This window comes from Loxodonta africana, chromosome 10 (genome assembly GCF_030014295.1).
Source record: "Loxodonta africana isolate mLoxAfr1 chromosome 10, mLoxAfr1.hap2, whole genome shotgun sequence".
Taxonomy (NCBI): Eukaryota; Metazoa; Chordata; class Mammalia; order Proboscidea; family Elephantidae; genus Loxodonta; species Loxodonta africana.
In genome coordinates this window covers 112,514,816-112,530,124 of record NC_087351.1, presented here as the reverse complement: position 1 = coordinate 112,530,124, position 15,309 = coordinate 112,514,816, and the positions used below count along the sequence as shown (strand labels likewise).

The following is a 15,309-nucleotide window of genomic DNA, read 5'->3' as shown; positions in this document are numbered from 1 at the left end:
CAGCCAGGCTGAGGCCGTGCGCCCATACCAACCGCTCCCCTTACTTTCCGTCTCCACAGCAGGGTGGAGGCTGGCTCTGTTCTATGTCCAGCTCCTAAAGACCAGGGGGAAGACTGAAGTCAGAGATAGAGGCTCTGAGGCAAATCTCAGGAAGGACAAGTAAAATGCTTGAGGGTTTAGAAACAGCTCTTAAATAAAGGAAACAAGGTATCTGAAAAAGAGATTTTGCTTTCAAAGTGTCTTTTCACTCTACAAAGAGACCCCTGGTTTACATGTCATAAAGAAAGGAAATTCTTGCTGAGCAGAGAGGGGTGACGAGGGGTGGAAGCCGGGTCACCACAGAGATGGGCTTGGAGGACAGCCGCCACAAACCCCGCATCCTTGCTCAGAATGTGCTGAAGGCAGGGTTGGTGTCTGCACATGGACTGCTCAAACGCCATGCAGCCCCACTGTGTGCACATCTGCTCAGTCCTCATGGACTTAGTACGTGCACCCTGCCTGTCTCCACCAACGGGGAAGGTGAACCCAAGACCCTACGTGTTCACATTAAAAGACTTTGGGAAGGTGTTTCAGAAGAAGTATCTCAGTCTACAAAGCAGCTGATTTGAAAAGCTACACTGGGTAGAAAAGTACAGAGAGAAACAGATAGACAACATAACTGTGCAAGACTGACTGTGCCTAGAAGGAAGCTAGAAACCAGAGCACTTCTTCATCACAAGCCGAGCGTGCAGGTCCTGGAGGCATGACGCCACATCAGGGCGGGACTCTGAGTTTCCTGTGACTAGAAGCATGAAGGCAACAGGTGCGTTTTTTTGATGGCATTACTTAATCCTTGGTATACAGACAGCTTTCCATTTTCAAAATTAGTGGAGGTATGTTGGTAAGTATCGGTATACCTCAACATAAAGAAAACAAAAATCCTTATAACTGGACCAATAAACAGCATCGTGATAAATGGAGAAAAGATTGAAGTTGTCAAGGATTTCATTTTACTTGGATCTACAATCAACATCCATGGAAGCAGCAGTCAAGAAATCAAAAGACGTGTTGCATGGGGCAAATTTGCTGCAAAAGACATCTTTAAAGTGTTGGAAAGCAAAGATGTCAACTTGAAGACTAAGGTGCATCTGACCCAAGCCATGGTGTTTTCAATTGACTCATATGCATGCAAAAAGCTGGACAATGAAAAAGGAAGACCAAAGAAGAACTGACGCCTTTGAATTGTGATGTTGGCAAGAATACTGAATATACTACGGACTGCCAGAAGAACAAATAAATCTGTCTTGGAAGAAGTACAGCCAGAATGCTCTTTAGAAGCAAGGATGGCGAGACTGCATCTTGCATACTTTGGACATGTTATTAGGAGGGATCAGTCCCTAGAGATGGACATCATGCTTGGCAGAGTACAGGGTCAGCGGAAAAGAGGAAGACCCTCAACGAGGTGGATTGACAAAGTGACTGCAACAATGGGCTCAAGTGTAACAGTGACTGTGAGGGTGCTGCGGGGCTGGGCAGAGTTTCGTTCCGTGGCACACAAGTTCACTATGAGTTGGAACTGACTTGACGGCACCTAACAACGACATTGGTAAGTAACCCAGGCCATAATGCCTAAATAAAGAAGAGAAACACTCACCAGGCCTTAAGACTATTTTCGATGTTTCAAATGTAGCTGTGGCCACTGATGACAAATGAGTCTATCTACTCAAAGGGCAGCCAAGTGTTCTCCCCTTACCCCATGTAGTCGAGGTCTGAGAATATAAAGGTCTTCTTGATGTCGAAGCCGCAGGCGATGATGTCCTTGGCATTCTCCACAGCGTAGCCATAGGCCTGGTCCAGGGTCAGGTCCTTCCACAGGTACTTCTCATCGTCTGTCATCTGGATGACCAAGGGCACGTTGAACACATCCTGCAGCCACCTAAGACACACAGGGGAAGGAAGCGAATGTCTCTTTTTCCCTGCAGAAAAATGCCATTTTGCATCTGAAAACACAGTTCCTACTGACAACACGTGTTAAAACTTCCTTGCCGACAAATCTGATGACTTTACTGTGCCGCCAATCTGAGACTGACGACGGCGAGGGCCACCATTTACTGATGAAGGGCGCTGCAGGTCAGGCTCCGTGCTAGCTGCCTGACATGCTTGTTCTGTAGCCTGACAGTAATTCTAGGAGGCAGGTATCGTGATAATTCCCATTTGGCAGATGTGGAAACTATGGTTCAGGGGAGCGACTTGGGCAGGGAACGGGATGAAATCAAAGACAGGCCTCTGGACTCCAAGGCAGTGCATTTTCCCAGTGCACCACATTTTTCCAGTGAGCCCAGGAACAGGGCCAACACAAGGCAGAGAGGCACCACCTCCTTGATGGGCTGATGGGCAACAACAAAATGGTACTGCCTTGTCGTTTCTAAACATGGCTGTTGCCAATGCTCTCAGCCCACCAATAAAACGAGAACATTACTTACTTTGTGAAAATAAACGGGATTAGATGACCAACATGCATGGCTTCAGAAGAGGGGCCCCTGCCCGTGTACAGATAAAACGGCTTCTTATTTTCATATGCATCAAGAACTTGATTCATATCTCTAGAGGAGAAGGAAGAAAGGAAACAGTGATTTTTCCAGAGAAACTTCAAGCCGCTAATACTTATTTGTCCCTGGGTGGTACAAATGGTTAACATACTCGGCTGCTACCTGAAATGCATGAGATTCAAATTCACTCAGAAGCACCTCAGAAGAAGGGCCTGGCAATCTAATTCTGAAAAAAATCAGCCACTGAAAACCCTGTGGAGCACAGTTCTACTCTGACACGCATGGGTCGCCATGAGTCAGGATTGACTCGGTGGCAACTGGTTTTTAATAATCATTTGGAAATGAAAACTAAAGAGAAAAAAAACCCCACAGACAGACTCTGTTACCTTTGGTGCTTATGACACAAAAATGGCAGAGACCTTCTATTGAAAAGGCTTCTCCTGTGATTGCTTTTAAGGAGCCCTGGTGGTGCAATGGTTAAGTGCTCAGGTGCTAACAAAAGGTCAGCGGTCTGAACCTGCCAGCTGCTCCACAGAAGGCTGTTCCTGTAAAGACGACAGCCCAGGAAATCCTATGGAGCACTTCTGCTCTGTCCCGTAGGGTCACTACGCCTCAGAATCAATACAACGGCAGCGGGTTTGGTTTTTAATCAGTTTACCAATTTTTTGTGCTTATTTAAAATTTTTTTTCACGAAAGTGATCACCTTCTACTTTTGAAGTAAGGAAAGAATAAAAAAACTTATTTTGCAAGAAAAGAATCCTCCTTTGATTCTCACACCCATCCAAATCAGGCTCCCACGGGCTTGCAGAAGAGAACAAAGGCAGCTTTTCAGCCTTGCCATGAATGTGTGCTGGGGCCTGGGGGACGGGGTGCTCCTGGGGTGTGCGCAGGAATTTCCTGAGGCTCGTGTGGAGAGGGCAGATTCCAGTGGGCAATCACTCAGCTAGTGAGGGGCCCAGCAGCTGCTCAGCATCTCCAGCTCGACAGTCCTGGTGGAAAACCCACTGCCACTGAGTCCATTCTGAGCCCAGAAATAAATCTCTACATCTACAGTCAAATGATTTTCAACCAGGATGCCAAGACGGTTCAGTGGGGGAAAGGACAAAACCGGAGCTGGGCCAGCTGGGTTTCCACACACAAAGAGCTGGACCTCTGCCTCAGAGCATACGCAAAATTCACTCAAAATGGGTCACAGGCCTAAATGTAAGCGCTAACACTATAAAACTCTTAGAAGAAAACATAGGAGCATATCTTCATGACCTTGGATAAAGCAATGGTTCCTTGGATATGACATCAAACGCCCAAGCAACCAAAGAAAGATACAGATAATTTGGACTTCACCAAAACTAAGAACTTTTGTGCTTCAAAGAACATTACCAAAAAAATGAAAAGATTAGCTACAGAATGGGAGCAAATGCTTATAAATCATATATCTGACAAGAAACTAGTATCTAGAATATGTAAAGAATTATCACAGCTCAACAATAAAAAGACAAATAGCCCGATCAAAAAGTGAGCAAAGATTTTGAATAGACATTTCTCCAAAGAAGATACAGAGATGGTCAATAAGCACAAGATGTCCAACATCATTAGCCACTAGGGAAATGCCAATCAAAACCACAATGAGAGAGGTATGCCACTTCACACCCTCTGGGGCGGCTGTAATAAAAAAGAGGGATAATATCAAGTGCTGTCAAGGATGTGGTAAAACTGGAACCTTTATACATTGCTGGTGGCAAGGTAAAATGGTACAGCTGCTACGGAAAACTGTTTGACTGTTCCTCAAAAAATAAAACACAGAGCTGCCATATGACCCAACATTCCACTTCTCGTTATACGCCCAAGAGAACTGAAAACATACGGCCACACAGAAACTGGTATGTGAATGCTCACAGCAGCACTATTCCTGCGAGTCAAAAAGTGGAAACGACCCAAACGACCCATCAGTTGATGAATGAATAATATTTAGTGTATCCATACAACAGGGTATCATTTACCCATAAAAAGGAATGAAGTACTTACGCGTGGGACAACACAGAAAACCTTGAAAACATTATGTTAAGTGAGTAAAAGAAGCCAGACACAAAAGGCCACATGTTGTGTGATTCATTTACTGGAAATGTCCAGAATAGGCAGATCCAGAGAGATGGAAAGTAGGTTAGTGGTTGCCAGGGTCTGGGGAGAAGAGGAAACAGGGAGCGATTGCTAATGGATATGGCATTTCTTTTCGGGTGATGTGTGAAGAACTAGATGGTGCCCGGCTACCATCAGTGACCACCCTGACAGGGAACACAACACAGAGCCTGGTGGAGCAGGAAAAAAGTGGGATGCAGATCTCAAATTCTAGTAAAAAGACCAGACTTAATGGTCTGACTGAGACTGGAGGAACCCCAGAAGGCAGGGCCCCCAGACTGTCAACCCAGAACTAAAACCATCCCTGGAGCCAACTCTTCAGACTAAGATTAAACTGGACCATAAGATGTAAAATGACGCTCATGAAGGGTGTGCTCCTTAGCTTAAGTAGATACATGAGACTAAATGGGCAGCTCCTGTTTGGAGGCGAGATGAGAAGGCAAAAAGGGACAGGACCTGGCTGAACAGAGGCGGCAAATATGAGGTAGAAAGGAGGACAGCAACTACGGGCATGTAACTATGTGTGTATAAAGTTTTCTCTGAGAAATTAAACTTGAGCTGTAAACTTTCCCTTAAAGCACGATAAAAAAATTATATATATATTCGCGCGCGCACACACACACACTGTGTGAATTATATCTCAATTAAAAAAAAGGTCTTTATATTCTGCCCAGTAAGTGGGTTCAGCGGGGCCTTAAGTTCCCTACAGGTAGAACTTGAGGTGTTTGGGTAGTCTGCCGAGTTTCATTCTGGTTGCCCTCCTGTGATCACGAGGTGAGACTAGAACAGAACAGCCTATCTCAGACCCTAAATTCCATGAACGAAGCACAGAACCTGCCCTGCCCTGGGTAATCTGTGGGGTGGGAGAAGCAGGAATGTTTTCGGAACCCACCTGTTTTCTGACGTTATCTGCACGACATTTATGGCCTAAGGCAGGGACGTTCTGCTCCGTGCACACACTATTAGCTTCTCTTTTGATGATTATTTCTGGGTAGGTCAGTACGGTAAGAGGAGAGCGTTCACGATCTCAGGACGCCTACTATTTATTGCATGGGAAATGCTGAACCTGGGCAGCATTACAATAGTCTCTTTTTTTCTTAGTTGTTCTTTAGGTGAAAGTTTACAGAGCAAATTAGTTTCTCATTGAACAATTAATAACACAAATTGTTTTGTGACATGGGTTGCCAACCCCATGATGTGTCAACAGTCTCCCCTTCTCAGCCTTGGGTTCTCCATTTGTTCAGCCTTTCTGTCCCTTCCTGCCTTCTCTTCTCTGCCCTTGGGCTGGTGTGCCCACTTAGTCTCCTATATGTGGTTGAACTACATGTGTTAATAGGCCTGTCTAACCTTTTTTTTTTAACCTTTAGCTAAAGGGTAAACTTCCGGGGTGACTTCAGTACTGAGTCAAAAGAGTGTCCAGGGGCCATACTCTTGGGGTTTCTCCAGTCTCTGTCAGGCAGTAAGTCTGGTATTTTTTTGTGGGTTTGATTTTTGTTCTACATTTTTCTCCAGCTCTGTCCAGGACCCTCTATTGCGATCCCTGTCGGAGCAGTCGCTGGTGGTAGCCAGGCACCATCTAGTTGTTCTGGACTCAGTCTAGTGGGGGCTATGGTAGCTGTGGTCCATTAGCCCTTTGGACTAATCTTTCTCTTGTGTCTTTGGTTTTCTTCATTCTCCCTTGCTCCAGATGGGGTGGAGTATTTTAGATGGCTGCTCACAAGCTTTTAAGACCCCAGACGCTACTCACCAAAGTAGGATGTAGAACATTTTCTTTACGGACTGTTAGGCCAATTGAGCTGGATGAGACCATGGTCCCCAGTCCTCAGCCCAGTAACTCGGTGTTTCAGGGAGTCTGGATGTATCTGTGAAGCTCCTATGACTTTGCCTTGGTCAAGCTGTGCAGACTTTCCCAGATTGTCTTCTGTCTTAGCCTTCACCAAAGTTATCACTTATTTACTGTCTACTTACTGTTTTTCCCTCCCTACCCCTCTATAATAATCTCTTGCTTTTATGCCATTTTACAATTTACAGCCTGAAATCTAGTATGAATCTCTTCTGCTATGAACTTGACCTCCATCTTGTGAGGCAGGCCGTTTACAAATGAGTAAATAAGGGCCAGAGGGTGAGGGGACAGGCATGGTCCTATGGTGAGTTACTGACTGGATCCCAGTTTCTGACAACTGCAACCACTATTCCTACAGGATCAGGTGGCCTCAGAGAAGAGCCTCTAATGGCTACAGTTTGCGCTCACAGCAGGAGGGGGTGTGGAGCACTGTGGGAGGGGGGAATAGGGAAGAGGGAGAAGGGAGGAGGGAGAAGGGAGGAGGGCTAACCTGTGTGAGAAGAAGATGCCCCTGCGCAGGAAGCGGTGTGGCCTCTGGCCGGTGGCTCGCTCTATCCGGTCTATCAGCTCTTTGTTGATTTTGCTGCTTCCAAACCGGACTAGGGGAGAAACAATTTGGAAAAAAGAGGCGATGACTTTCGCAGGGCAAGAGGCTTGGGGAGCAGTATCACTGAGATGAAGGGGAGACACTGGTACCCCACAGGGCAGGAGGCTTGGGGAGTGGTATCACTGAGATGAAGGGGAGACACTGGTGCCCCACAGAGCAGGAGGCTTGGGGAGCTGGTATCACTGAGTGAAGGGGAGACACTGGTACCCCACAGGGCAGGAGGCTTGGGGAGCAGGTATCACTGAGATGAAGGGGAATCACTGGTACCCTGCAGGGCAGGGGGTTTGGGGAGTGGTATCACTGAGGTGAAGGGGAGACACTGGTACCCCGCAGGGCAGGAGGCCTGGGGAGCAGGTATCACTGAGATGAAGGGGAAACACTGGTACCCCAGGCATGATGCCAACACAAACCAAACCTTCCAGGCCTTCTCCCCCTACACAAAAGAAATGTCTTCCACGTTAACACTGACAACTGAGACCACAGCCAGTAAACCAGGGAACAATGACAGAATAAACCCTGTAGTGCTGGGACTGGATTCTAGTGGGAATGGTACCTGGAGCATAATCTAACTCAGCAGCTTGGGACAACCAGAGTTAGTGTAACTAATTCAAAATTAAAAAGCATCCACGGAGTCGCTGTGGTGATGGACAGCCTCTCACATACCGATGAGCTTGTCATAGTCAATGCCCTTTGCACTGCTTGTCTGCACCGTCCACGGGTCCACAAAATCCTCCTCAGGCTCCGTGGCATCTGGGCCACAATCCCCCCCGGGGGCCGGGTTTCCTGGAGGGCAGTCAGCCTTGTAATCCTCGCCCACTGCCGTTTTGTAGCTCGCTTTTAATGACAACAACAACTCTACAGCGGCATCAACTTCATCCTGAAGGAAGAAAATAAACGTGAAGGCTGAAATGCTCGTAATAGCTAATGTCTGCTGAATGCCTACTGTTACAGACTGAGTTGTGCCCCTGCAAAAATACGTGTTGGAATCCTAACCCCTATGCTTGTGGAAAGTAGCCCTGGTGGCACGGTGGTTAAGTAGCCCGGCTGCTAACCAAAAGGTTGGTGGTTTGAACCCACCAGCCACTCTGAGGAAGAAGGAAGTGGAGTCTACTTCCGTAAAGATCAGAGCCTTGGAAACCCTCTGGGGCAGTTCTACACTGTCCTATAGGGTCCCCGTGAGTCAGAATCGACTGGACAGCACACACCACACACCAACATGCCTGTGGCTGTATCCTGTTTGGGAACAGGGTTTTCTGTTACATCCAGGAGGCTGTATCAGAGTAGAGTAATGCCTTCAATTTAACCACTTGTGAGACATAAAGAGCACCTCAGACCCAGAGACAAGGGAGCACAGACTAGGGAAGACATGAGCACATGTGGGGACCAACGAGGAGCCGAGCAGCACTGGGGCTGCAGAGGCTGAGACAAGGACCTTCCCCATCGCCGACAGAGCTCGAGGCCTCCTCTAGAGCTGGTGCCCTGAATTCAGACTTCCAGCCTCCTAAGCTGTGAGAAAATAACTTCCTTTTCTGTAAAGCCACCGTTTGTGGTATTTCTGTGACAGCAGCGCCAGGAGACTTAGACACCTACCACGTGGCCCATGTTGTGTTAAATGCTCTCCCACAGTTACCTGTCCAGCCTCTCAGCAGCCCAGCGAAGGGTCACACTGCCCCTTTCCAGGTGACGACTGAGACTCAGAAAGGGGAAGAGGCTTCCCTTTAGCATACAGCAAGTGGTGGGCCTGAATACAGTTCACTTTCACTGGTTGTCCTAATGCTATGGGTTACTACCCCGAGTACATCATAATAGTGCTACATACACTGTTGTCTGTGACAAAGTTCACAGCCTGAAGATTTCTCAAGGACCACTGATGGCAGAGAACATGTGTGATGGCTCCTTTAGTTGAGCCACACTGAGTTCTGTGCTGGAACGGGTTTTCTCATTCCACATAGGTCGAGGTGAATGCTTATAGAAATTTAACCAATGACACCACCAAGGATGGTGACAGTAGCTTACAGAGATATCAAGAAAGCAGACAAAGGCAAGGAAAAGGTGAGGCTCTCAGGCTGTACGTGAAGGAGGGGATCACTGGCAAAGGGCACACCACGGCATTCTGGCTGTCTGAAGAATTCTCATGTTGATTGTTTTAAAATAAGTCAGAAGAAAAAAAGCACAAAGTAAAATGTATCCTTGGGGCTGCGTACATCTCTGGGAGCCTTCCCTCTTCCGGAGCCCACACCAGCCACCCTGGAGGTCTGGCACTCACAAGAGCCATGCCATGGCCTCAAGCTCCACTCCAAGAATTGGCCTTAATGGATTAGATCACAAAGGACAGGCACAGTCCAGTTTGCTTGCCCAGGGAAACACAGCATCCCCATTCAGAGCTGTATGTGATGTGCTATAACCTCTGTGTAAAGTGAGGGGCTCCTCAGGTACAGCACCTAAGTCCTGCTGTCATTGGGTGCCTTTGAGACAGTCGATTCCAACTCACAGTGAGCCCATGTGACAGAGAACTGCTCTATAGGGTTTCCTAGGCTGTAATCTTTAGGGGAGCAGATCGCTAGGTCTCCCTCCTACAAAACTGCTGGGTGGGTTCAAACTGCCAACCTTTTGGTTAGCAGCTGAACGCCCACTGTGCCACCAGGGCTCCTTACCTGGACCCGAGAAGACTCTTACTCTCGGGGGCCTTCCACACACAAATGTGCATTTCAAACTCTAATCCTAGCAAGGATTTGTCATTAAAATGACAAGTGTGGAATCAACAACCCCACAGATCCCACTCATACAAGAGATAAGACGCTTGCCCGTGTTAGGTCAGGAAAGCGTGTTTCACTTATCTCCTCTCTGCGCCGCGAGGCTCAGTGCCTGGGAGGAACTCGGTGTTTAGAAAAATCATCCACTGAATTACCAAGGGGAAGAGCTACCTTGCTTTGAAGCGTCAGTAAAAAACCAGCTGCCGTCAAGTTGATTCTGAGTCATGGCAACCTCACGTGTGTCAGAGTAGGACTGTGCTCCCTAGGATTTTCAATGGCTGATTTTTCAGAAGTAGATCTCTAAGCCTTTCTTCTGAGGCACCTCCGGGTGGACTCAAACCTCCAATCTTTCAGTTAGCAGCTGGGTGTTTTAATTGTTTGTATCCCCGGGGGCACCCTTTGAGGTCCAATGCAGTCAATACCATTGTATCACTTGCTGTGCTGACATTTCATTCTCTATCTGGTATAACTTGGCTTGAAGCTGGGGGCGCTCTGAGACTCAAACATTTAACCATGTCCCTGCTTGAGCTCATCCTCGCTCTGCAATCTGGACCAGGACCGAAAGGCAGGCTTGCCCCGTGGATGTTCTTGTTCACAATCTAATATAGATGAAGACATCGAAACAGAATTTAAAAGCTGACGTTCTGAAAAAAAGCCAGACACAAAAGGCTGTATTCTGTCCAATGATCTAATGCTCAAACACGGCTGGAACTACCCTATGGTGGCAGACGGAGGAGGCTCCCCTCGGGAGGGGAGGGTGGTGGCTAGGAGGGGCATAACCCTGGCTCCGGGTGCTGCTATGGGGTTTCTTCGTTTGGGAGCTGCTTATGCAGGTGTGGTCATTTTGTGACAATTCAGTAGCTGCCCACTTAGGACCTAAGTACTTTCTGCACGAATAGTAGAGTTCTGTTTAAAACGTTTACTCAAACTAAAAGGAGAAGGGGGAAAAAACAAAAGGCTCTGTTATCCATCTCAACCCCTATGATCCAGTATCATTTCTGGACTCTTTTCCAGCTCTCAGCCACTGTCCCTCTCACAGCCTGGATTCTGACCTACCCGCCAAGACACTCCTTGCTTTAGCAATTGTGATTGAGAGAAGTGGGTCCAGAACCCTGGGCACAGTGGGCAGAAAGGAACGTCAGTGACCATGGCCTAGACAGATGGCGGGAAATAGCTGGACGAAGAGCCGGCAGGACCCTCTCAGTACTGGTGCTCTGAATGCGCCTCAACTATTTTGCCTGAAGTGAGTGTCTAAAACAGCAGATGCTTCTACCGCACACACCTCTCAGGGTCAGATACAAATTTCCTTCTGAGTGCTTCACCATTTACCTCTGGCTGCGTTGTGTAACCTCTGATCTCCCCAGCCGTGTGTTAGCTGATGGCATGAGTCAAGGAACATGCTCTGAAGAGTCCTCCTAACTGTGCAAAGAACTGCTGGTAGTCAACCTGATGGCGACGTCGCTGAGAATTACTAACTAAAAGCATTTACTAAACGTGACTAAAATTTAATGCTAAATGGACAGAAACATCACAGTCGAGCTCCCAAAAGGGGCTGACAGAGGAAGTGATCAACATTTGGGCCCTTTATTTCTCTTACTTATTTATTAAAAAAAAAAATTAAAACAATGTTGCCTAATCCATTGAGCCCTATCTAGTGAATACCTTCCTGAGAATAACCAGTTCCTTTTTTTTTTTTTTATAATAACTTTTATTAAGCTTCAAGTGAACGTTTACAAATCCAATCAGTCTGTCACATATAAGTTTACATACATATCACTCCCTACTCCCACTTACTCTCCCCGTCTTGAGTCAGCCCTTTCAGTCTCTCCTTTCTTGACAATTTTGCCGGCTTCCCTCTCTCTCTATCCTCCCATCCCCCCTCCAGACAAGAGTTGCCAACACAATCTCAAGTGTCCACCTGATATAATTAGCTCACTCTTCATCAGCATCTCTCTCCCACCCGCTGACCAGTCCCTTTCATTTCTGATGAGTTGTCTTCGGGGATGGTTCCTGTCAGTTCCTTTTTTTGACATCACTTTTTTTTTGACATCACTTTCTTTCAGTGGAAACCCTGGTGGTGTAATGGTTAAGTGCTATGGCTGCTAACCAAAGGGTTGGCAGTTCGAATCCACCAGGTGCTCCCTGGAAACTCTATGGGGCAGTTCTACTCTGTCCCATAAGGTCGCTACGAGTCGGAATCGACTCAATGGCACTGAGTTTGATTTTTTTTTGGTTTTCTTTCAGTACGATTTAAAACAAACAAACAAACAAACAAAAAAACTCAAACCTGTTGCTGTCAAGTAGATTCTGACTCATAGGGACCCTAAAGGACAGAGTAGAACTGCCCCACAGGGTTTCCAAAAAGCAGCTGGTGGATTCGAACTGCCAGCCTTTTGGTGAGCAGCTGAGCTCTTAAGCACTGTGCCACCAGGGCTCCTTTGTACAATTTATCTCCTTTAAAAACAAGTAATGGGCTATTTTGGGCCCAAGTGGTCAAAGTAAACAGCTGGGTGGGTGTGAGATGGTTGACAACCACAAACAGACTTTAAAAAACCCAAAAGCCCCCAAGGACAAAGGAAACAGGCAAGATGACATCAGAGCAAGAGTTTAGAAGCTGGAGGATGGATGGCCGGTAAGGGGGCTGAGCATGTGAGAAAAACAAATGGTAGGCGTAGTGGAAAACTGGCAGGCGTGAACTCACACGGCTGTGGAAGCCTCTGAGGCTCAGTACTGCTGGCGCCAGGTACTCAGGGAAGCGAAGGTGAAAGGGGCTATAAAGCAGGAGCACTGGCTGCAAACCTGTTGAAGAAGCACTGTTCGGGCCCCACTCCACCTCCCCACACAGCTGCCCTCTCCCACCAACCAGTGGATTAGTTTCTAGAGACGACAGGGTTAGCAGCGTCTAGACTGGTGGACAGAGCCCTTGGGTGGTGCAAATGGTTAACATGCTCAGCTAATAACCGAAAAGTTGGAGGTTCAAGTCCAGCCAGAGGCCTGGAGATCTACTTCTGAAAAACCATCCACTGAAAACCGTATGGAGCACAGTTCTACTCTGACACACATGGGGTGGCCATGAGTCGGGGTCAACTCTACTGGGAGACATCACGCACGTGGAGGGTAGGGGCACCACACTGAAAATGGGGTGCTCGGCGAGGATCACAGAGCTCCACTTTCTCTTTCACTCTGCTCTAGAACACTGGCATGGGGGCGAAGCTCACAGCCTCTAGACAGCAGACCAGAGAAGCCTTCTCTGGGGCATCTGACTGACCTCAAAGACAAGACCTAAAGACCCTGATGCTGCAGACTCACCCGAAGAAGGGCACAGCTGATTGTCCTCCCGGGAGTGAAACCTACATGGAGAGGCTCCTCTCGCACGTGCTGAGCTACAATCAGCCCTCCAAGACTGGAAGGGTGACGGTGTACAGCAAAGCATTGCCCAATACCCCAAGAGTGCCTCTGTATGAAAGGCAGAAGGAAAGAAAAAAAAAAAGAACTTGGAGGAAATCGAGGTTACAAAGGGGGCAGAAAACACCCAGAAAGCTATCATCAAGGCCTTGGAGTTCAAAAGGTGATACTTCACCTATGAAATGAAGAACAGACTGCTAGAAGGCAGAATACTCAGAGATCAAAAGCAAACTCTTGGAAATGAAAAATGATAGGATGAAATAAAGAGCTCAATAGGAAGGTTAGAAGTTGAGGGAATATCCCTGAAAGAACAAGAAGAACAAAATATGGAAAAAAGTCAAAAAGCAAGCAAATCAGAGGACCAGTGTTTGAATAAAAAAAGTCCACAAGAAGAGAACAGAGAAAACAGAAGAAATAAAGTAACAATATAATTTCTGAGAATTAAAGAGCATGAGTTTCTAGCTTGAAAGGAGCACTGAGCACCCAGCCCAAGAAATTTCAGAACACTGGGACAAAGAGAAGATCCTGCAAATATCCAGAGAACAAACACAGGAAACAGCGTCCATCGTCTCAACTGCAACCCTAGAAGATAGATGATAATGGAGCCATGGTTTCAGAATTCTGAGAAAAATCACTTCCAACCTGGAATTCTATGCCAGGCCTACTTATCAGTCAAGCATTACGTAAGGTGTAAAAAAAAAAAATATGTAAAATGTCAAAAAATTATCTCTGTTGCACTCATTTCCTCAGGAACCATTGTGGGGTTTGCTCTGCACAAACAAAGAGTAAAGTAAAGAAGAACAAGACACAGGATCAGGAAATAGGGGACCCACCAGAGAGGTGGAAGGAACCCTGGGTGGACAGTGAAAGCAGATCTCAAGGCGGGCAAGCACGGGAGGCTGGAGACACCAGTCCAGAGCAAAGCCAGCAGCAAGTCCTTGGAGAGGCCCCCCTGCGGGGAGACGAACTTGAGAGACTGGTGGATGCAAGTGAGTTGAGAGGAGACTCACCCAGCTGGGGGTGGGTCTGGAGGTACAGTATCATTAGTACATACAAAAAGCCAAGCTGACAAAAACCAGGCAAGTGTGAACTCCAGAGAAAACAAAAGCTGGGCAGGAAAGAAAAAGAACCCAGCCTGTGCTTCCTGGTTCAGCCGTCAACGGCGGCGTTTACACAGTGATGACAATGTCAATGCTAACGATGACCTGACTACCATTCAATATACACTAGGAGATGGGAGGGATGGGGGTGTGAGTGTGGACGTGCTAAACCCTCGTCTCCCACAGAGAAAGCCTCAAACTGAAAATCAACAAGGACTTAGGGCAGGCAGCAGGGAGGCGGAGACCCTGAGCTTCTGTTAAGGTGACAGAAAAAGCTGGAAGTGGACAGAACGGTGGTGGGTGCAGCGCATGATGAATACAGTTAATACCACTGACGCGCACCCGCAAAGACTCTTGAAAGGCAAATGTTTTGTTAGAGATTTACCACAGGACAAAAAATACCAACAAGGAGCAGTGCAGTAAGCAGGATATTTAGAGATGTGGGGGGAGGTGGGGACCTACAAAGCCCCAGCTAAAGGGGCTGAAAAGGTTTGTTTCTGGGAGCAGGAGAGAGCGGGAGGGACTGGGAGGAACGCTGTATTCACAAAGGCTCTGAGAACCGACTGGCTCTTCAGACCACGCTCATCAGTTGGGTTGATAAAGGTAAACACCAAATTTAAAATTAAAGCCAAAATGGCTGTTACTGAGGGAACAGACCCCCAGCAGTCTTCTGCAGGGTGACACACCCCACAGGCTCAGGATGTTCAGATGCACATTTGAGAACCCCAGACACACACCTTCGATGCCTTCTTGGCTTTGAGGGCTCTCACGAACTCCCCTTGAGCAGCTATTCTGTTGAACAGCTCCATTGTGGATGCTGGGGGCTCGCCGTTGGCTGTGTCCGCCATTTCCCAGGGCCTGGGTTCGCAGCTGGGGTCAAGACAAGACTGCAGGGAAAGAGAGAGAGACTGATTAATAAGCCATCACGGAGGTTTTTCC

At 47.4% G+C, this 15,309-nt stretch overlaps 1 protein-coding gene across 3 annotated transcripts in view; it reads right to left on the bottom strand.

Moving 5' to 3' along the window:
- Positions 1-15,309, bottom strand: part of WARS1 (tryptophanyl-tRNA synthetase 1) — a 40,321-nt gene that overhangs the window by 13,796 nt on the left and 11,216 nt on the right. For all 3 annotated transcript variants that reach the window (XM_010588839.3, XM_010588838.3, XM_064292979.1), the window contains 5 exons: positions 15,108-15,257; positions 7,776-7,989; positions 6,996-7,104; positions 2,463-2,582; positions 1,733-1,915 (listed from right to left, as the gene is read on the bottom strand). In XM_010588839.3, the coding sequence (XP_010587141.1) occupies positions 1,733-1,915; positions 2,463-2,582; positions 6,996-7,104; positions 7,776-7,989; positions 15,108-15,218 (737 nt within the window). In that variant the 5' untranslated portion in view covers positions 15,219-15,257. The remainder of the gene's footprint in view (positions 1-1,732; positions 1,916-2,462; positions 2,583-6,995; positions 7,105-7,775; positions 7,990-15,107; positions 15,258-15,309) is intronic.